Source organism: Danio aesculapii, chromosome 25, assembly GCF_903798145.1.
Source record: "Danio aesculapii chromosome 25, fDanAes4.1, whole genome shotgun sequence".
Taxonomy (NCBI): Eukaryota; Metazoa; Chordata; class Actinopteri; order Cypriniformes; family Danionidae; genus Danio; species Danio aesculapii.
Window position 1 is genome coordinate 1 of NC_079459.1, and position 22,500 is coordinate 22,500.

Sequence of the window (22,500 nt, forward strand, 5' to 3'; positions counted from 1 at the left end):
CACCACACGCAGGCGGGGTTTAGGTGGAGCAGATATAAATAAAGCACATCAGGATACTGTGAGGTTGGGTTTAGGGTTGGGGTGGGTGTAGATATTCATAAAGCACAAACTTGGACTCCTTGTCATGCCTACATGGAGCTCATGTCCCACCCACTTTGAGCTGGCACCGACCTCTGTTTTTACCCTACTTGCAGATTCCCCAGGCAGAGGAGGAGCACAGCCAGAGCTCCACAGAAGAACAGCAGACACACAAACCCAAACAGGCCACTGCTGACCCAATCAAACCCGCCTGAAGCAGATGCTGAAGGTGTGCTGGAGTCTGCAGGGCTGGAGACCCCGGATCCACACTTGTCCAAAGAAACAAGTGAGGAACAGTGAAGGAAAAAGTTCTGGAAAGTGTCTTAAAGCCTCTCTGATGCAACCATGATTACTTCCATGGAGTGGTACGGTTCTGTATAGTCTCGTACAGTACACTTTGGTACAGGTCTCCCTGATCAGGCTTGTATTTCCACTGCCAATAGCACCCCTACTAGGCAGGTATGGTGTACCCTGGAAAGTAACATCAACTTTATTAAACAACAGTAGAGGACACAGCAGACCCTGCTCTTCTACTCTGCTTGTGTCGGAGCTTCTTCAAGCTGCATGTCATTACTGTATTATTAATTGGTTTAGCTCCACCCTTTAGTACCGGTACTGTTGTGCTCGGTCTCCTAAGGAAAGGGTCCCAAAAAGTGGAACAGTATGGTTCTCCATTCTGGTACCATACACAACTTCTGACAGCAGGACTTAATAAACAAGCGCTGAAGCGAACACTGGACTCGAGTCACACAGGTAAGGTGTGATCAGCTCTGAGAGAACCGCATGTGCTTCTGCATTACTGAAGGACACGTTCATCTGGGATTCATCAAAGCTCAGTGGATCCACACAGAAGAGAAGCTGAAGCTCATCTGCTGATCCCGCTGGTGCTCCTGTGTGACCTGGATAAACCTGCAGCTGAAGAGCTTCTGTCTGCTCAAACACTCCCAAATTAGCAGATCAGGCCTTCAGACAGACTGCAGGAGTGTGTTGGAGTGGATGAAGATAAACTCTGCAGGAGAAACACTGCTGTTTAGGCAAACCAGCAGATCTCCATCAGACAGCACTGCAACCTCCACACTCCTGAACCCCACATCAGGGCTGAAGGAGTCCGTTTCAGAACCCCGGCTGTGTGTAGAAGAGTCTGATTGGGGTTTGCTAGAGAGCTCCAGGAGGAGAACAGCCCACAGAAAAGCACAGGCAGCTTGGCTAAAGGCTCCTGAAGACTCTCAGAGGAACACGATCCTCTGTCTGATGAACACCGCTGGAGGACAGCAGGGGCGCTCTTCATTCCTGCAGTGGTCCTGCAGTGTCAGCTGCTCTTCAGGAGCTGGACACTCATCAGGATGAAGATATAGAAGCATCCCTGATGAACAGGAGATCTCTGGGCTTAGGCTGGCCATGCTTCATCTCCAGCAGGGCAGTGTCTGCAGGACACCTCGAAGCATGAGCTGGAGCACCCAGAGCTTAGACCTCAACCCCTACTGAACACCTCTGGCAGAGCTGAAAACACTGATCCATACTGATGGTGTTCCAGAGGAACCGCAGAGGAGAAACTGACCAATAAAAACTGCAACACGCTTGGAGGATCTCAAACATTCAAGGCTGCACTTACTACTCAGCATTTATAGCTGATGGAGACACATCCATTGGAGACGCATCTGTTCAAGACACATAAATCGAGACAAATGAACGTCACGCTCAGCTTCTGCTGGCAATGCAACAGAAGACATTGAATGCCCTCCGCTGGGCATCACACACCTTTATCATTCACCTGTGCAGCACTTTTAATAAAGCCAAAGCCTTGGAGTCACAAGCGTGTGTGTTCTGGAGCACAGTCCAACAGGTGGAGGGTTTTAGGGCTCAATCGTGTCGTGTGACCTCAGAGAACATTACCTGAACATATGGAGCATGTAACAGACAGAGAGTCTCAATCTGACAGAGAAGAGCACACAGATCTACACCCCTACACAGATCATCATCTCATCTGCTGATACAGAAGCAGTTTAGCTGGATGTATGTTGAGCTCATGAACTTACATTTTCCAGATGGCCAGACAGGTCGGGAAGCTACTGCACAACATTCTGCTCTGCAATTTAAAATGTTCAATATTTCCATCCTGCCATTCCTGCTGCAGCAACCTACACAACGACAATTAGCACTAAACTGGAGAACATTACAGAGCTGTGAGAAGCGGCGACTTCTGCCCTCTGACACCTACTAGAGGAGCGTTTACACATTAAACGGCGTACAGAGGAACAGAAACACGAGATATGGTACATCAGTTGCAGACACCAATATTACTGCATGTATAAATCATAGAATAACCCAGGTGCGCGTTTACCTGATAGCCAGATCAGTGTTGGTGGGCATGATGTGCTGGAGTTTCTCCAGGATCAAGGAATGCTGGGACTTCGGGAAGCAACCCAGATAGAAGGAAACCACCTGAAAGGCACAGAATACAAACACACTACACCTGCAGTGTCCGGCAGCAGAACAGAGCGCTGGTCTAGAAAACACACCTGGTTGTGGAAGCTGTAGCTGCTCCAGTACTGCGCAGAGCTGAAGGGCACCAGGAGCCGCACGGGCACCGTCTGCAGACAGCGGAGAACCAGAGAACTGAACATCTTCAGCTCGCGGGCACTCGGCTGCGGAGAACACACCTGCTGCCGGCTGAAGGACAGGTAGCTGAGGAGGAACACAGAGCAGGATTACAGCGGTAAGACTGAGGAGACAAACAGAACAGGGGTTAGAACTGCTGGTTTACAGCGATCGACGGTAGTTGAGTGTTTTATGAATAACTGAGTGACTTTCCGTGTGCCAAGAGCCAGTTTCTGTGTGTGAGGATAGAGTCATCATCCTGAGCTTTGACCATTGCCCAATACACACTGTACCGGCGCTCACAGCTCCAGCAGGATGATTGTCCCGCTATGCTCCTTCTGTCTGAAGCCAGCAGACACCCGCCTGGCTCCAGGACACCCAGCAGACACCCGCCTGGCTCCAGGGTGATGCCCTGGCTGCACAATACCAGGCGGTGTCATCGTCCACGAACTCTTAAGGTGTTTTTGAACCTCACCTAGTCTGACCTGTCACCTATGATAATTTTGCATTGGGAGACCCTACACGGCGCCATTTACCCTTGACACCATCACTCAAATCCTCCACAGTAAGGGGGTGCATGTTGGACTCCAGCAGGGCTGCCTGGTGTCAGTGGTTCTGTTCATTATTTTTAGGTACAGAGTTTATAGGCACAGGCTAGGGCCGGAGGGGTTCTGGTTCGGTGACTACAGGATCTGCAGCTATCTGCAGATGATGTCGTCCTGCTGGCTTCATCAGAGCTGGAGCTTCAGTGTGCACTGGGAAGGTTTACTGCTGAGTGTGACGCGGCAGGGATGAAGATCAGCACCTCAGAATCTGACGCTGTGGTGCTCTACTGGGATAAGATGTCCTGCCATCTCCAGCTGGAGAAGATCCTTACCCCAGGTGGAGGAGTTCAGGTGTCTCTGGGTGTAGTTCAGGAGTGAGGGCAGGATTGAAAGTGAGATTGACAGATGGATCGGTGCAGGAATAATGCGGTCAGTGTACCGGTCTGATGTGGCGAAGAAAGGCAAAGCTCTCGATTTACTGGTCAATCTACAACCCTACTCTCACCTGTGGTCATGAGCTCTGGGTCATCACTGAAAGGACCAGATCTCGGAAACAAGCAGCCAAAATGAGTTTAGGGTAACAAGAGAGGGTCTCACAGTAGAGCTGCTGATCCTCCACATCCAGAGCAGCAGCTGAGGGTCTCGAGCTCTGATTCAGATGCCTCCTGACGCCTGTCTAGGGCACTGTTCTGGGTTTGTCCCACCAGGAGGAAACAGACTGCTGTATGCGTCTCTGCTCGCCTGTGAGTCTGGAGTTCTGCAGAGAACGCTGCTCCGCCACCGGCTCCAGATAAGCAGAAGATGATGAATGAACGACTGGAGCGGGAACTGATCAGCCTCACGAGTGTGTGTTCTGAGTGAGAGCGCCCTCTAGCCTTCAGATGGAGACTCACCGCTGATCTCAGAACTGTATGATGTGCGTGACGCTCACAGCTTTGCTCAATCATGTTTGTGATTTGATTAATCGGCCAGCCCTACAGAACATCCTCATCTAAACACCACTGACAGTATACGGCTGACCGGGCATTTCCTCCTCGAAGTGAAAGTAAAACTGAGCCTGTATACATCAGGTCTTTAATTATTTAATAAACTGAGCAGCACTTACTCCAGCCAGAGTGTGTGAATGAGCTCCAGCTGCGTCACCGCTCCCAACGCCTTCTCAAACGCATCCACAGCCTCTCGAACATTGCCGTACACCACCTGCCAGAGGCTGACAACACAAACACACACACACAGCGTCAGGAGAAACACACATACACACGCACATACAGAGAGAGACACACACACACACGCACGCACGCACCAGTGCAGCAGATGCAGGTAGGGCAGCTGGTCTTTGAGCTCCTCCTGCAGGTCCTCCTTCAGGACGGGTGCCCTCAGATCAGTCGGGACCCCCAGAATGTGTCTGAAATCACAAACATTTACAGGTGCTCTATTAAAGAAGCTGAAGACACCAGTGTTATCCAGCATAATTCTGCTCATGACTCGACACACTCAAGCTTCAGTCTAGAGGAGAACTCGGATCACTGCTCGAGATGCTTTCTATGAGCAGCGGAACCAAACTGAGGCACAGTTCACCCATAGAAGAACATCTGCAGAGCTTCTGCTGAACACAACAGATGATGTGTTGATATGCCAGAAACCCTTACAGACTCATAATGAATACTAATGACAATCAGTGGCTGTTTTCTCCAGCATTTTAGTAAATATATTGAGGTGAAGCTTGAGTAAATGTTCAGTGAACGGTCCCTTTAAATCTGCCTACAGTAATCTGACAGAACAGGTGAACGCTGAAGCGTCTGAGGGGAGTTTACCGCAGGACATCCAGAGGCCTGATCTGCTCCGGCACAGACTGGCAGAGGGAGCGCATGAAGCGGCCGAACAGATCCTCCAGAACACTGAGCTTGCCCTGCGCACAACACACACACACACACACAGATGAAGAGCGCACACATATATAGACATACAGAGAGATGTAGATGTAAATGTAGACCACACACACACACACCTGTGTCTGCAGACACCTGCTGAGCTGGTAGAACAGGTGTGCGCTGGTGCTGTGCTGCGAGTGTGTGTTCATCCACAGCTCAGCGGCTCCATCGGGCTGCAGCGCCGCAGTGACCTCCAGCAGAGGGCAGTAGAGGGGGCACACCTCTAGCAGACGCTCACACTGCGCTAATGCCTCGTCACACCTGCAACACAGAGCTCAGGTTAGCACACACACACACACACACAGAGACACACACACACACAGCAGGGTCAGCGTACCTGTGCAGGTGCTGGAGCAGGTGAATGAAGTTTGAATGGAGAGGAAAGCAGGCCTGAATCTGCTCAGCGGAGGACAAACCCTCATCTGTACAGCGGGCCAGCGCATCTACACACACACACACACACACACACACACACACACACCATCAGCAGAGCGTCTGGAGCAATCACTGCAAGCGAACCCTGAAGAACACACACACTCTCTCACACACACCCATGCTGCTGTACCTGTGAACAGCTGGATGAGCTGCTCCGCAGGTGTGTGTGTGTCCTGCGCGGGCCTCCAGGGGATGAGGAAGGGCTCTGTGCTGACGGTGCGGGACGGGTTGGAGTCTGCGGGGTCGAACAGAGACGAGGGCAGACGCTGGAGCTCCAGCAGGTGGATGAAGGAGAGCCAGAGCAGAGCGCGGTGCGGGAGAGTCAGCCGAGACGCAGCGCTGGAGTTTAGAGCAATCTACACACACGCACACACACACACACACACACACACACACACACACACACACACACACACACACACACACGCACACACTGTGTTATGGCACACATCACAAAATATTTTACCTTCATTTTGATTTAGGTTTTGCCCAGTGCATTGTGGGACGGGCAGTGGTGGAAGGTCAGGATCACCAGGATCAGAACCTGGCTCTTAGACGGGGAGTGTCCCCTCAAGCCTGAGCGGGTGCTGGAGATTATGGGGCTTTGGAGCTCAGCTTCTGGAGAAAAGCTGGACTCTCCTCTACCCTGGAGTTGCCCACAGTGAGAGGCGGTGGGCTGGGGTGGGCTTATAGATCCCCAGCTCAGCCCCATGCGCTGGAATTTGTGTTCAGACGCCTCCTGACACCTCCTGTTCTGGGTTTGTCCACCAGCAGACCCCAGGGAGACCCAGGACAGGCTCTCTTGAAGATCTTCTGTTCTGTCCACACTCAGAGATGTGTGTGTGTGCTGACCTTGAGTGTGTGTGTGTGTGCTGACCTTGAGTGTGTGTGTGGCAGAGCGTGTGCGTCCGCTGAACACACTCAGCTGAGCTCTGTACAGCAGCGTCTCCAGCAACTGGAAGGAGCGCAGGTCCGGCTGGAGATCAGGAGCGTCCAGCAGATGAGACACCAGACGAGCAGCGACGAAATCTTTACCCTCGAACCTGCTCTCCACACTCACATACTGCACACACACACACGCACACGCACGCACACGCACGCACACGCACGCACACCCACACACACACACACATCAGGGTCAGTGAAAGTGTGTGCGTGTATGAATAAGTACGTGTGTGTGTGTGGGACAGATGATAACGATGACGTGAGTTCATGCATGTGTGTGTGTGTCTATATATGCACAAACAGGAGTGTGTGTGTGTGTGTGTGTACTCACGGTCCACCAGACGCTGTAGTGCGGCGCGTGCTCCACTGCCATCTCACACATCTCCTGCAGCTCGTCTCTGCTGGCGCGGCGAGTGAACAGAGTCAGATAGTGACTCCAGAGCTCTGCGTGTTCAGCGTTATCCTCCAGCGCACGCGACAGTGTGTTCAGCGCCGCGTCCAGACACTCCGACACAGAGCTGCGCGCACACACACACACACACACATTACTCAAACCTGCAGTGAATCGCTCATCAAGACTTGCATTAACCACACAGACCCAGCGCACAATATCAAGACATCAGGCTCACACAACCCAAACACACACACACACACACACACACACACACACACAGGTGAGTGTGTGTACACACCTGTCCCTCTGGCTGAGGTATCTGTAGGCCAGTTTGATCCACAGCTGTGTGTGTGTGGGGTTCTCCAGCACGCTGGTCTCCAGGTTGCTGATGTCGTCCGTCTCGCTGTCGAAGTAGCGCTTATCATCCTGAGTGACACACACATCTGTCCAGCAGCGGCGGTCCGGCACTGCAGCGTCTGTGGAGACGGAGACAAACACACACTCACTACAGCGCAGTCAGGTGATGATCATGTGACTGCTCAGTGTGTGGTCATGTGACTCACCGTGCCGCGCTGGAGCACTGAGGCCCACAGTGAGCTGCTCTTCCTCCTCCGGGAGGGTCTTCAGTCTCTGGGCTTCAGGCCTCCACCTCCTCTGGGCTTTATGAGTGGTGAACGGAGGGACTGAGACAGGAGAGAGCAGCAGTCAGACTCCACACACACACGCACGCACACACACACACACACACACACACACACACACACACACTCACTGTGTTTGAGCCTCTCGTTGACTTTGCTGACGAGCAGAACCGCCTTCTGGTCCGTCCCCATGCGGTCTTTATTGGCCCCGAACAGCTTCTTCATGTATTTCTCTGAGGACAGAAGGTCAAAGGTCATGAGTTCAGAACCACAGGATCCTCAGCAGAAGCGGACTGATGTCAAACACTCAACAACCCAACACTGAACACTGCAGTGGGTCAACTCCTGATCACGTCTGAACACACCGGAGCTGCGGGAACAGTCACTCACTAAACAGAGACATCGTGTGTGTGTGTGTGTGTGTGAGTGTGTGTGTGTGTGTGTGTGTGTGTGTGTGTGTGTGTGCACCTGTGGCGGTGCTGATGTCACTGGCGGAGCTGCTGTCATCACAGCCAATCAGAGGCAGGCAGTAGGACAGGATATCCTGGAAGAGCAGACTCTCAGAGAGGGTGCAGTTCCGCATGTGCTGCCTGAAACACACACACACACACACCATCAGTCTCCTCTGCAGAGGTACACACACACACACACACACACACACACACACACACCATGCGCAGTCGTCGGCGTTGCAGGTGCCGGTCAGGTCGAAGCGGCAGAAGCTCTTCTTGGGCTCGATGGCGTTGCTGAAGCTCAGAGAGCGCAGAGACAGCTTCTCTTTAGTGCGGAAATAAGGACTGAACCTGAAACACACACACACACACACACACACACACACACACACACACACACACACACACACACACACACACAGAGTTAACACTGCAGATACACTGACGACAGGAGCAGCTGAGGCCACGTGTGGAACAACAGAGTGTGTTTGTGCTGTGTGTGTGTATGAATGCGATGTGTGCGCACGTGTGTATGTGTGTATGTATGCGATGTGTGCGCACGTGTGTGTGTGTGTGTGTGTGTGTGTGTGTGTGTGGTCCCACCTGTAGGACCTGAAGGCCAGCAGAGGACTGTGATAGACCCCGAACGGCTCCGGCTTCAGCTCCACTCGACTCTGAGGACGCGGCAGCTCAAAGTCCACCTGCAGGACCTGAAGGAGACACGCGGATGAGACACACACACACACACACACACACACACACAGATCTGACAGCAGTGTAGTGAGCACACCTTCCCATGATGCTCTGCGGTGGGCGTGTCCCGCAGCAGCTCCGCCACTCCTGCAGTGCGTGTGTATCTGCGCCGCAGGTCCTCCACCGTGAGTCCAGGCAGTAGCTCTGGCAGGCCGGCGGGCGCGCTGGTGGCGGCGCTGGGCAGTGTGGGGGCAGCAGCGGGTACATCGACAGGCACAGCAGCGGGTACAGCGTGCGGCTCCGGCGGGCTCAGCTTGGGCCGGGTGGAGGAGCCGGACTCCCGGAAGGAGCGGCGGCGGGTGGTGGGCGGCTCTGCAGTGGGTGTCTGCTGCTCCTCCTCCTCTCCGCCGCTGCTCAGCGCCAGCTTATCCTGCGTCAGGTCGTGCAGAGACGGCTGCGGCAGCGGGTACAGGGCGGCGGGTGACGGCGGCGGGGGGGCAGCGGGCCGCGGGTCAGCCTGCCGTAACGCCTGCGCCTCCTTCAGCTTCTGGATCTTCAGGGCGTACTCTGACTCCAGCTGCTGCAGGCGCCGCTTCTGCGCTATCAGCTCTGCGTACTGCACATCTGACTGACCCACACACACACGCTTCAGCGGCTGCAGAGAGAGAGGACAGAGTCACACACACACACACACACACACACACACACACACACACACACACACACAGACAGGTGTGTCTGAGCTCCTACCGAGTACACCGTGGCGATGGCTCTGCGCTTCAGTGGGGCCTGAGTCTGCTGCAGACCCTTCTCCATCCGCACCGCCTGCTGCTGCTTCACACTCACCCGGTGCTGGACCCTGTGCACCTGCAGGAGCGCACACACACACACACACACACACACACACACACACACACACACACACGACACTTATATTAGTGCTGTACAATAGAACACACAGGGGTTGGACAGTTAAACTGAACTCCTGGTGTTGGAGCGCAGTAGTGGATCAGTCTGCTGTAGCTCCTCCTCCTCAGTCCAGCATCAGCTGCTGTAGCTCCTCCTCCTCAGTCCAGCATCAGATGCTGTAGCTCCTCCTCCTCAGTGTAGTGATTGACAGACAGGAGTCCTGCACAGTGGTCAGAGGGATTGTGAGCTGTTCCTCTTCAGAATAGTGTTCAGGTCACTACTGATGCTGCTGGAGGAAAACCTGTCCTGACTCGCTCCAAAACACCCCAAAGTGCTCAATAATGTTTAGGTCTGGGTACTGTGCAGGCCATGGGAGATGTTCAACTTCACTGTCATGTTCATGTCCGCTCTCTCTCCAGTCCTGCTGTGTGTATCGCTGCATTATCATCCTGATACACACCACTGTCTTCAGGATGCAGTGTTTGACCCATAGGGTCACATGGTCCTCCAGAATGGGTCGATAGTCCTTGGCAGTAACCCAGCGCCCATCTATCACCAGTATTGGGTCTTGGGAACGCCATGATATTGAGCTCAAACCCTCAGTGATCCCCCCATGCTTGACTCTGGGCATCAGCAGTCTGGGTGGGACGCTTCTTTGGGGCTTCTCCACACCGTAACTCTCCTGGATGAGGGAAACACAGTGAAGGTGGACTCATCAGAGAACAGTACATGTTCCACATCGTCCACAGCTCCAGATCTCCACCGCTGCTCCACTGAAACCGGCGTTTGGCATCGGCAGGAGTGAGCAGAGGTTTGGGTCATGTATATTGACCCAGTGGAGCTCCAGACCAACAGTTCTGCTGGACACAGGAGAGTGGAGCAGCTGTGCTCTGATGTGTTCTGGATAAATCTGGGTTATCAGCCGGACGACCCTCTCAGACAGCTTCCTCTGGCCTCCACAGCTGCTCCTGCTGGATGTGCTTCTTCTTCTTCTTGGTGGTCTGCTGACATTACTCTGGACACCACGGCTCTCGATCATCACACACACACTTGCTGTCGCTCACAGACACACACACACACTCTGTGCTCTCCTGTGTCCCCATAATGCTGTGTTGTGTGCAGTATTGAAGTAGATCATCTGCTGGATGAAGATCAGTGAAGAGGGACCAGCAGGAGGAGACATGCAGACAGAGCACCGCTAACACTACACTGCCCACAGCTGCAGCTGCACTCTCCAACACCTGTGTGTGAATAATCCTTAGTGCTGTAGGTGTGACGTCAGTGTCAGGTGTGTGTGTGTGTGTGTGTGTGTGTGTGTGTCTCACCTGCTCCTGCAGTTTGCGCAGCAGGACTCTGTTAGCGCTGACGATCTTCTCAGACGCCAGCAGCTGCTCCTTCAGACGCAGCACCTTCCCTTCTGCAGCCTTTAGAGACTCCTTTTTCTTCTGCTCCTGCAGCAGCAGCTGTTTCAGCAGAGCCTCGTCTTTACTGAGCTGAGCCCTGCACACACACCAGCGTCAGCGACACACACACACACACACACTTACTCTCACACACACACTCACCTGTGCTGCACCAGCCTGTCCTGCAGCTCCACCGCTCGGCTCATCAGCTCCAGCTCTGAGTCTGAGCCTGCAGGAGACGCCACCAGCAGATCCAGAGCAGCAGAGCGCAGGGGGTCCACACTGAACACACACACACACACACAACGGTTACACTGTAACACACACTCAGACCTGTTACACTAACACACACAGCATATATCTGAGCATGTGTGTGTGTTCTGATGCGTGACGCCACACCTGCACACACTCTCTCTCAGCAGCCGGTTCTCCATCTTCCTGCTGTCGGCTCCGGCTTCAGCGCTCTTCAGAGGGTTATTCTCCTTCTCACTCACCGAATGCTTGGGTTTGGCTGCCTGAGTGAAAACCATCATCATCATCATCATCATCATCACCACCATCATCTTCATCATCATCATCATCATCATCACCATCCTCAGCTCAGCTCATGGAGTGTGTACAGAGTGACGCTCAGATGGACACAGCAGCGTGTGAAGCGAGCTCAGAGTCTGTCAGACAGCAGGGGTGTCCTGGAGGGCCGGCGGGCTGCAGAGTTCAGCTCCAGCTTATCTTCAGCACACCTGCCCTGAAGGTTCGAGTGTATCTAGTAAGAGCCTGATGAGCTGCTCAGGTGTGTTAGATCAGGGCTGGAGCTGAAGCCTCCTGGAGCCAGTGTGGACACCCCTGCTGTAGACACACTTCTGGAATACACTTTACATTCACAGTATAACACACACACACACACACACACCTCTGCGGTCCGCCGGGCCTCTTTAATCATGGACTCCAGTCCTCCAAACACACTCTGCGCAGCGCCGCAGCTCTCGGCCTCAGAGTCGCTGTCATCAGACGCGTTCAGACGCACCACTACAGCCTTGTGCCGCGGCAGCTGGAGAAACACACACACACACACACACACACACACACACACACACACACACACACATTACAGCACATATGAAATCACACACACTCATTAAATTAAACACACTCCCATATACACACACACTCACCACAAACGGGGCTTTGGGAGCAGGATGCGTGCGTATGAACTTGAGCGCGCGAGTGTGTGAGACGACGGTGTTGAGGCTGACGGTGCTGAGGTTACTCCTGCTCTGACCTGCAGACCTGAGAGACGGAGACGGAGGACCACTGATGCTGGACACACCCTGAGGACACAGGAGAACTGCATTACACACACACACACACACACACACACACACACACACCCTGAGGACACAGGAGAACTGCACTACACACACACACACACACACACACACACACACACACACCCTAAGGACACAGGAGAACTGCATTACACACACACACACACACACACACACACACCCTGAGGACACAGGAGAACTGCATTACACACACACACACACACACACACACACACACACACACCCTAAGGACACAGGAGAACTGCACTACACACACACCTCTGCGCGGGGCGCTCTGCGGTTAGCCAGGCTCTTCAGCAGCTCCTCTCGCAGCAGCATCTCCTCTTCCTCCTCTTCATCAGCGAACGGCGGTTTCGGCGGCGGCTCGTCTTCATCAGGAGGAGGCAGCGGCGGCAGCGGAGGAGCAGCAAACACACGCACACACTCCCCATGCTGGACCTGCACACACACACACAGCACAGCACAGTTACACACAGCACAGTTACACATGCGGGGACACTCCAGAGTGTGTGTGTGTGTGTGTGTGTGTGTGTGTGTGTGTGCTGATACAGCATTCAGTATTAGCGTAAGGTCAGTGTGTGGTCTGTGGTGTGTCTCTGTGTGGCCATCATCATCATCATCATCATCATCATCATCAATAACCTCTAATAATCTGGCAGATTAATATAGCAAACACACACACACACACACACACAGTGGCGATCTTTACCTGTCGGTGAGGTGTGGACTCCAGCGGGAACATGGGCAGTGCATCATGGGTAGGGGACGCGGCTGCAGACAAGCATTAGCATTATCAGTCACACTCTTCAGTTGGCATGATGCTCTGCAGGACAGGTGTGTGTGTGTGTGTGTGTGTGTGTGTGTGTACCTGGTGAGTTGGTTTCGCTGTCAGTATCCATGGCGACCTCATCATAGTTGTCATACTGGTAGAGGCAGCCGGACGTGTCCAGACTCTGCTTCAGCTTCCCTGAGTCTGCGGACTACACACACACGCACACACACACACACGCGCACACACACACACACACACACGCACGCACACACACACACACACACACACACACACACACACACACACACAGTTAAAGCCAGGCTTCTTTAGGTTAGTCAGGCTTATGAAGCCTTTAACTCTCTCAGTAACAGAGCAGTCTGGTGACTCCTGCTGTGGCTAGTGAACACACTCAGTGCAGTTTTTCTCAGCACATCCCATCATTAATAATATCAGTTAACATGTCGGTTTACAGTTAAAGCACCAGACTTAATACATATACTACAGGAAATCTGAAGCGTTAGATCGATTCATGACAGAAAATAATCAAACTCCGTCATTTGGAGCAGTAAATCAGCTTTATTTCTGAACGCCTCCTCCTCCTCCTCCTCCTCCTTCTCCTCCTCCTCCTCCTCCTCCTCTCCTCCTCCTCCTCTCCTTTAACAGGTATTTACAGGGTTAGTGTTGATTTTTATGTAAACCAATAAAGCGGTGTGTGTGTGTGTGTGTGTGTGTGTGTGTACATTATTAACACAGTAAAACATGGTCAAGTGTTCAGTAGAGCAGCAGTCTAAGGGTTAATGGTGGGTTCTCTGGTAACTCATGCTAGGACACTAGCCTAAGTCTTGAGTTCATCTCTAAAGTGATGTAAACATTCACCTGCTGGAATCTTTAATTCACCTGTTAATGATAATCAGCTGATATAGTTATACAGTAAACAGAACAATAATACATGTCAACAAAACAAACCCAAACTACAAACTTTATATGTGTTTCTGCTGATTTCAGTTCATTTATATTGTGTTAATATTTCCCCCAGGCGTGTTCTGGGTGCACTGACGTCTGGACCGTGATCTTCAGTGTATCTGTTGTCCTGTGCTCACTCATATAGTGGTGTTGCTGTATAGCGCTGCTCTGTGATCTGGTGCTGCGTGTGTTATTACGGTGATCCGGTCAGTCTCTGGATATACTGTGTATTTGACTGCTGAAGCCGACTCTGATGAGGGGTTTCCCATAACTGACCTTGCTGCGGGACGGCCGTCTGGAGCCCACCAGCCTCATGAAGCGGTTGTACTGCTCGTCCTGATTGGACAGATCCCGGATCCTGCGGATCTCGTCCTCCCGCCGCCGCCGCTCCTCCTCCTGCTCCTGCTGCTGCCGCTGCGCCTCCTGCTTCAGCTTCCAGGTGCGCAACTGCTGCTTCCTCAGAGCCTGCTTGGCTGAGCGCACACACACACACACGCACGCACGCACGCACGCACGCACAGACAGACACACACACACACACACACACAGACAGACAGACACACACACGCACGCACGCACGCACGCACGCACGCACGCACGCACGCACGCACACACATACACACACACACACAGGTCAGTATCTGTTTCCACCACATGCGCTGATTGCGTTTAATTCTCATGTTTGGAGAACAGAGTTAGTGTGTGTGTTCTGGCAGGTGTGTATTCAGGTCTCTGTGTTTGTGTGCCTTTCTCAGGTGTTCAGGTGTGTGTCTTACTCAGGTGTGCAGGTGTGTGTGTGTGTGTGTCTTACTCAGGTGTGCAGGTGTGTGTGTCTTACTCAGGTGTGCAGGTTTCTTGGCTCTGTTGGCTGGTCTGCTCTTCTCCACAGGTGTTCTGGCAGCTCTGGATCTCTCTGCTGCTCTCGGGCTGATCCTCTCCGCAGACGCTGAGCTGATCTTCTCCGTCTTCTTCTCCTTGCTCTCCATCTTCTCCTTGCTCTCCTTCAGCACCTGCTTCTCCTTCTGCTGCCACTTCCTGCTGGCGGACTGTAGAGCGAGGAGACGCAGCTGCAGCTCCGACACTTCGTCCTCATCCTCCTTCTGCAGGACACACACACACACACACACACACACACACACACACACACACACACACACACACACAGATCAGCTCAATATGATGATGAAGCTGTCATCAGTCTGCTTCAGGTGTGTTACTGCAGTACAGTGTGTGTGAGTGTGTGTGTGTGTGTGTGTGTGTGTGTGTGTGTGTGTGTGTGTGTGTGTGTGTGTGTGTTACCTTGCGGATGACGACTGGAGTGTCGTCACTCACAGTGGAGATGTTGAGGTCTGATTCAGAGTCCTCGTCCTTCACAGCTGTGGACACACACACACACACACACACACACACACACACACGCACACAGCTTCAATAACTCCACATATGATGCACAGATGTCTGGTGTGTGGTGCAGCACTGTGGTCCGCTGTACCGTCATCTGCAGTGGTGTCCGCTGTTTTCTGCTGCGTGTCCTCTTGCGTGTCCGTGTTCTGTTGCGTGTTCTCCAGTGCGTGTGTGTTCTCCTGCGCCGCTCTGCAGTTGAGCGCGTCTCTCTCTGCAGGCGTCAGCAGCTTCTGCCTCAGCGGGCGGATGTTGAAGGCCTGAAAGCTCTTCTTCTGCTGCTGCTCCTCCACAGACTCCTGCGGCGCCGCTCCTCCATCTGCCCTGTGCACCGGCGGCTCCTCGTCCTCCAGGGCGGCGCGCTCCTCCTTGCGGATGCACTCCAGCTCCAGCTGGATCTGCTTGTACTTCAGCAGCAGGTCCTCGAAGCTCTCGTCCACCGGCTCGCTTTTACTGAGCGGAGGATTCCTGCGGGCCGCCGCGCGCACACTCTTCTCTGAGCACCGCGTTCAGGACGTCACACTGGGGATGATCAGCAGAGACACGGGTGTGCTTCAACACACAAGCGCTTTACTACTGCTGGGTCATGGCCTGAGGGGTGTGTGCTGGTTTTGGGGATGCTTTACATTTAAACATGTGATTTAATAAAGACCTGCGCCTCTTTAAGGTGTTGAGATTCCCCTGATCAATGATGATGACTGTAATGTAATCAGATCAATAACTGATTTGAAGACGCTATCCTTCAGCTGCTTTCTGTTCTGGAGTATTGGTTCAGAGCTGCAGTGTAAGCGTCAGGCCTTAATGTCTATATAGTTGATTATTGTTATCTAATTTAAACAGATCTTGTGGTGTATGTTATTTCTCCTTGTAGTGATCGTGCCTCTCACAGCAACTATTACGTCAATAACAGGTCTGCTAGTGTTAAAGCCACGCTGGGGGGTTTCTGAAAGCCATCGTTCGCTAACTAAGGCCCATGTTCTGTCATTACAAACACAGCTCTCTGATTTGGTGTTTCTCGAATCCGTCGTTACAACGAACATTCACAGACTGTGTGGCACACATGTACGCTTGCAGCTACACCTCTAGAGCTGTAGATAGAAGCAGAGTTGCTGGCTGTGTTCTATTCCCACATTATCCTCCCTATGCCCTATTCATGTAGAGCACTCCAACATTTAAACGTGGAATGATTATTAAATTAAAGCATTAAGCTCATCTCTCTGATGCCTCGTTCACACTAGCAGCTGCTGTTGCTCTGGGTGGTGACCTGCTTCCAGCACAGGGGTGTAGGTCTATTCAGCGCGAACACAACCGGCCTCTGAGCGAGCTGACAGAGGATCATGTGAGCTCTACTAGTGCTCCTATTGGCTGTCGCTCAAGAAATTCGCTCTTCATTTGCATATAGTATTCTGAACTTCGTCACGTCGCTCGACACGCCCACCTGCTCACCAATCGTCGCTCATGTAGACGGAGGTCGCTCTCTGTTGAAATGAGCGGTCGCTTGTCGCTTCGCGCTGCGAGACGCTCGTCGTGTGAGTGAGGCTCGAGCTGTAATTTAATAGTAATTCTACAGTTCAGTTTTAGCGATCTTCGTGTTTACTATTGCGTTCCCTTCCTAGTGCACTATGAAATCATTGATGTCATTTTGAACACAGCCGTGGCTCATGATGAACGCTATAGGTGACCTATTTAGAGGAATGTAGGCTGTTACGTCTCCAAAGCTTGTGAAAACATAAATATATATATAGCATACGTTAATAACTAATATTATTATTTTATGATTAAGTAGGATTGTTCAGCCCACTGTAAATTACAAGCATTAACGATTAATTATGACGTTTGAGTTAAGAATAGGTGTGAGTTTAGTGATTTTATAAGGAATATTCTCAATAATATCTGTAAAGGAGACGTATATATGTGTCGTTTCCATATCAGTTAATATAATGAGCGAGTGCATGCTTTCACTGAAGCTAATACTGGGTGTTTTCTCTACAGTAGTCCCTCCGCCCTGATTAGAGCGTCATTATGGGCGTCTTACATTATAATTAACGTGGTTCAAACGATGGCTCTGTGGCAGAGGATCTACAGTTTAGAGAAACACTCGACACTACAGCGTGATAGTTCAGCTGTGAGTTATGTGGTTGTTTGGGAAACGCACGCCTGATCGCTCTGCTTTACACAGTAAAGGGTTTATACTCGATATGGAGAGCTTCGTACATTATTTATATTGATATAAATCCTGACGTCAGCAGCGTGTCTCTCCTGTTAAAGCAGCAAAGGGAGTAATTAAGGGTTGGGGAGGACTTATTTATGTGTTTATTTATTTATTTATTTGTTTTTCAGATTCGTGTAAATCTGTAAAAAGCTTATATATAAAGTATTAAACACGTTCGTCCTCTCATCATGTCAGTCATAAGATTAAAGTCTGTAAACAGCGGCGGATTGTGAGTGCAGCTGCAGTGTGCGAGACCGCACTACACTACTGAGGGATTACTGACATCTGAGAGACTCCAGCTTTACTGAGACTCAGACGAGGAGGAGGAGGAGGAGGAGGAGGAGGAGGACACGTCACACATCTGCACTGTTTACCTGTCCTCATCTCAGCTCTGAAACATCAACATGGAGCTTTACAGGCTGAGAATTCAGCATCTCAGTCATGACAGAGGAGCGTTTCTCCTGCAGGATCATCAGTGTATACCGTACAGCTCGATGAGCAGGAATATCAGCAGCTGCCATGACATTCAGGAGTGTGTGTGTGTGTGTGTGTGTGTGTCAGAAGCGAGCTCACACCTGTAAACACACCAGTCAGAGCATGCTGTTACATTAATAACGCTCCAGTACAGTACAGCGGTGTTCATAACCCACAGTGCACTATACTGTATATATTAGAGCACCTCCAGCTCTGTCCAGCACACTGCAGAGTCCACTACAGACCACTGATGACTAGTGAACACTGTAGCTCTGCAGTGGGAGTGGTCAGACTCTAGACAGCATCTGATTGGACAGAAGATTTGATGAGTAACTGAAGTATGAGGTGACGTGGGAAAATCTCAGTCTGTTTAGGCGGAAGTGACGAAACTGCAGACTTTAGATGTAAATATGAGGTTTATATCGTCTACATGTGAATGTTTCAGAGACTCTGGTTTACAGATATCCTTCACCTGTCGTCTACAGTGATTATTCTGATCTTTACGGAGCAGCTGTGCCGGTGTGAGTGTAAAGCCCTCAGTGATATACTGCTGTGGATGTTGGTATTATACTGTACACACTGAGCTACATTACTGATGAAGACTGATCTCTGTGTGTTGCTCTGCCTGTATGTAAAGGATACGCGGTTTCCTGCCGGGGGAGTCTGTCCGGTGGTTCTCCGGGAAGCGCTGCTGCTGCCAGTCCCGGGGCGGCCAGTCCTGCGGCCGCTGAGCGCGGTACCTGAAGCGGCCCGTGAGCGCTCCGTGACTCCGCTCCCAGAAGCCGGAACGCGGCGCGGACTCGAAGGCCTGCCGGAGCTCGCATGGAAAGGCCGGGTGCGGGGGCCTCGGCGGCCCCGCGGCGCTGCCTATCACCGGCCCCGGTAGACGCGCTCTCCGGTACGGGCGGCAGGGCCGGGGCCGCCGCGGGGGTCTCGCGTTCTGCTGCTGCGGCTCATCGTCGAAGATCTCTCCGTCCTCCAGCTCCTCCCCTTGGGGAGAAGCGCAGCTCGGGTTCGACTCCATTACCGATCACAGCCGATACCGACAGCTCATGCTGGCTCTGATCCTCCTCAGGAAGCAGCTTTCTGGGTAATCACGCACATCCGGGCTCCTGCTGCTGAAGTCTCGCGAGAGAGACGGTTGCTGCTAGAAGAGATACAGCTGCGTCAAATAGTTGTATCTTATTAACGTCTACACCTACACTAACCTACACAGTGACGTAAGAGAGTAATTATACCGAATATTATGCACATTATAGATTCAATTACCCATTAGATTTTATTATTTTTAATATGTTCCCCTACACCAACATTCACCAACATGATGTAAAACAGTAATTATACCGAGTATTACTCATATAATGTATTAAACTACACAGTACGCTGTGTTTTATTACCCCCATCTCAATCCTCACTCTAATGTAAACATATTCATTACTGTTGTGAGTATCCGCAGCTGTATCCCTTCTAGACTTGAAACCTCGCGAGACTTGACGCGCTTTCCCATAACAGAATTATATTTGTGTAAGAATGGAGTAAAACAATAGAATTAATCAGAAAATAATAATTCAGAGGTAAACGTTTATAAATAATTCGGGAACAGGTTTAAAACTCTAAAATAATGTAGTTTATTTGCTTTAATAATATTTCTCCGACTTCCCCCGTGTCTGTGTTTATTTTAGACATTAGTAATGAATCATTAACAGGAGTCTCCTTATTAAATCATAGGACTGGACATGAATCAGAGGTTATTCAGTGTTGAAGATATGCTGCGCTGTTTATTAACTTATTAAAATAACTATTATAAACACCACAGTAAAACTTCACCTTACAGTAAATTAACTGAAATAATGCCATATTAAAATGGAAATAAAGCAGATATATTGCAGAGAAATATCAAGTTTAAGCGGTTTATTAATAATAATAATAATAATAATAATGTCCGCTGCTCCCGGCGCGGCGCTGTGGTCCTCTGGCAGTGACGTCACGTCCGCTGTTCCTGTTGACAGCAGAGCGCTTCCGGTCGAGCTGTGCACCGCCGTGTTTTGGTGAATATCTGCTCACCGGTGGTTTCTGCGTCTGCTAATGATCACCGACTGACGGAGAGTATCGATAACCCCTCCTGCGGCGCGCGCTCGCGGTGAGCTGATCGACCAGCGCGAATGATCTTCGGTTATTGATGAGTTATTGATCAGCAGGAGGATGAGGAGAGTCACGCGCACGAGCAGGAGAGAAACACGTGACCGCAGCACCGGTGAGCGCGCGCACACTCTTCATCAGTCTGTATATATCAGAGGGGTGGGGGGGGACCTGATCAATAACTGATCAAACACACGAGTTCTGGAGGAGATGAGGAGGGGTCCAGACTCTTCATCACAGGGGGGTCTGAGCTCGGTTCTGGACCACCGCTGTCCTGCAGAGTTCAGCTCCAACACTGATCAATCACACCTGGACCAGCTGATCAGCAGAGCTCCGGGCGGGGGTGATGGGTCAGGGCTGAGCTCAGACCCCCCTGCTCATGATCCTACGCTGGGGTCTGATGGAGATGCGGTGTGTGTGGGCTCGGTTCCCTACAGCGCAGGAGTCAGACTCCGCTCAGCTTTAGCCCTGATTAAGCGGGGTTAACTCAGTCCTCCAGGCAGGACAGTGTGTTGGAGCAGGGCTGCGGCCCTCCAGGAGCCGAGTCTGACACCCCTGCCCTATATGATCAATAACTGATCAAACTCAGGAGTCAGGTGTGTGTGTGTGTGTGTTCAGCGCTCCTGTGCTCAGTATCTCTGCATGTGTGTGTGTGTGTGTGTGTGCTGATCACATCCCTCACTGTGTTCATCACTGCATTACATCTGTGTCTGTGTGACCTCTGACCTTTGACCTCTGACCCCCGCAGGCAGGTCGAGCAGCAGCTTCTGTCGGCTGTGTCACGGTAAGTTCTCGCGGCGGCGTCTGCGGCAGGCGTTCGCGCAGCTGCAGGGTGAGGCGTGCGGTGGGGTGTACCCGCTCTTCTGCGCAGACTTCCAGCAGCTGCTCGGCATCCGCATGGAGCGAGACCCCGCCCTCTCCCAGTTCATCTGCACCGGCTGCCACGCCCAGTTCTACCGCTGCCACAGCATCCTGCTGCAGTTCCGGAGCCGAGTCAACCTGACGCCACCGACCGCCCACAGGTGATGATGATGATGATGATGCAGATCTCACTTTTATAAGACGCTTAACCCCAGTAGTGTGTGTGTGTGTGTGTGTGTGTGTGTGTGTGTGTGTGTGTGTGTGTGTGCGCGTGTGTGTCAGCAGTAATGAATCATGTTTGCTCTAATCAGACTTGATGCTGAAACACTTTGATTGACATTCTCCCTCATCAGAGGGGGAAAGCCCCGCCCACTAGTCTCCATCTCATTAGCATAAACAGCAGCCCTGAGTGAGAAGCAGCCGTCTGTCCATTAGCCATTAGTGTTTGAGCTGCTGAAGATAATGTCACCTGACCAGAACTCACAACACACACACACACAGCCGTCTGTAGCTCCGCCCTCTTCTGAATGTTATTTGCATTTAAAGCGACAGTCACCAGAATGCAACAATCAGGATCAAAGGCTGAAAGGGTCAGTTTCAGAGAGCTGGAGAACATTATCTGTGTGCTAATCTCAGCTCACACACACGCACACACACACACACACACACACACACACACACACACACACACACACACACACACACAGATCTTAGCTGTATCAGGGGCAGGTAGCTCTCCTTCAGTGTCTGTCTCAGTCATGATGATGCTGTTTCCTCCTCCAGGAGCGGCGCTGACCACTCGTCCTCACAGGAGGACATCAGCCTCTTCCGTAAGTTCCCCCTCACCTCCCGGTCGTCTTCATTTATTGATTAAGCTCTTCACATCACGGTGTCTCCATGGTTCGTTCCCCTCTCTCTGTGTCTGCCGCAGGCTCTCAGATGCCGTGGGACCGCCGCTGTCTGCTCGGCCTGGTGTCCTGGGCTCACGGTCACGCTGAAGGCTGCAGCTCCTGCCCCGGCCTGCAGGAGGTGCTGGAGGGTCCGTGCGGCGGCGCTCTGAGGGCGGTGTGGGGCTGCGGGGACGGACACAGCTACGTGATGGACACCGGCGGCGCTGCGTCCACACATGACACCGATGAACACGGAAGAAACACACACCAGCAGGGGGCAGCGCTGAGCGGCAGCGACCCACTGAGATCAGCTGACCCTGCAGACCCACAGAATCACAGCGACACACACGGTGAGGACACTACACCTGCGGTCAGGGGACCTGCACTCCTGCGCTTGGCCACAGGGGGGCAGCGGTGC

The 22,500-nt window shown here is 52.1% G+C and overlaps 2 protein-coding genes across 2 annotated transcripts in view; one reads left to right on the forward strand and one right to left on the reverse strand.

Moving 5' to 3' along the window:
* Positions 1 to 930: 930 nt before the first annotated feature.
* On the reverse strand, positions 931 to 19,297 carry LOC130219154 (zinc finger C3H1 domain-containing protein). Its single transcript, XM_056451455.1, has 33 exons — positions 18,835 to 19,297; positions 15,598 to 16,002; positions 15,405 to 15,481; positions 14,944 to 15,205; positions 14,382 to 14,578; positions 13,239 to 13,350; positions 13,080 to 13,141; positions 12,629 to 12,808; positions 12,197 to 12,352; positions 11,935 to 12,072; positions 11,424 to 11,539; positions 11,187 to 11,306; positions 10,947 to 11,121; positions 9,463 to 9,579; positions 8,810 to 9,367; positions 8,623 to 8,729; positions 8,239 to 8,370; positions 8,036 to 8,157; positions 7,699 to 7,800; positions 7,490 to 7,609; positions 7,225 to 7,402; positions 6,864 to 7,050; positions 6,465 to 6,650; positions 5,718 to 5,943; positions 5,490 to 5,595; positions 5,230 to 5,413; positions 5,036 to 5,130; positions 4,525 to 4,626; positions 4,327 to 4,431; positions 2,598 to 2,763; positions 2,420 to 2,520; positions 2,115 to 2,216; positions 931 to 1,971 (listed from the first exon to the last, which is right to left on the reverse strand). Exons 1-33 carry the CDS (start codon positions 19,214 to 19,216, stop codon positions 1,968 to 1,970), a joined length of 5,382 nt encoding a protein of 1,793 aa, XP_056307430.1. The 5' UTR covers positions 19,217 to 19,297; the 3' UTR covers positions 931 to 1,967.
* An 882-nt stretch (positions 19,298 to 20,179) lies between these two features.
* The window catches only part of znf276 (zinc finger protein 276), a 5,149-nt gene continuing 2,828 nt past the window's right edge, over positions 20,180 to 22,500 (forward strand). The window contains exons 1-4 of the mRNA XM_056451458.1: positions 20,180 to 20,446; positions 21,080 to 21,353; positions 21,976 to 22,022; positions 22,124 to 22,432. Of these exons, the coding sequence (XP_056307433.1) occupies positions 20,395 to 20,446; positions 21,080 to 21,353; positions 21,976 to 22,022; positions 22,124 to 22,432 (682 nt within the window). The 5' untranslated portion in view covers positions 20,180 to 20,394. The remainder of the gene's footprint in view (positions 20,447 to 21,079; positions 21,354 to 21,975; positions 22,023 to 22,123; positions 22,433 to 22,500) is intronic.

Bases quoted from the DNA above. Each gene is read 5' to 3' on its own strand.
- LOC130219154 (XM_056451455.1), bottom strand. From the start codon at position 19,216: ATGGAGTCGAACCCGAGCTGCGCTTCTCCCCAAGGGGAGGAGCTGGAG. The intron at 13,142-13,238 runs GTACACACACAC...GCTTGTCTGCAG, and splicing joins CAGCGAAACCAACTCACCAG to CCGCGTCCCCTACCCATGAT. The intron at 7,610-7,698 runs GTGAGTGTGTGT...CTCCTGTCTCAG, and splicing joins CAACGAGAGGCTCAAACACA to TCCCTCCGTTCACCACTCAT.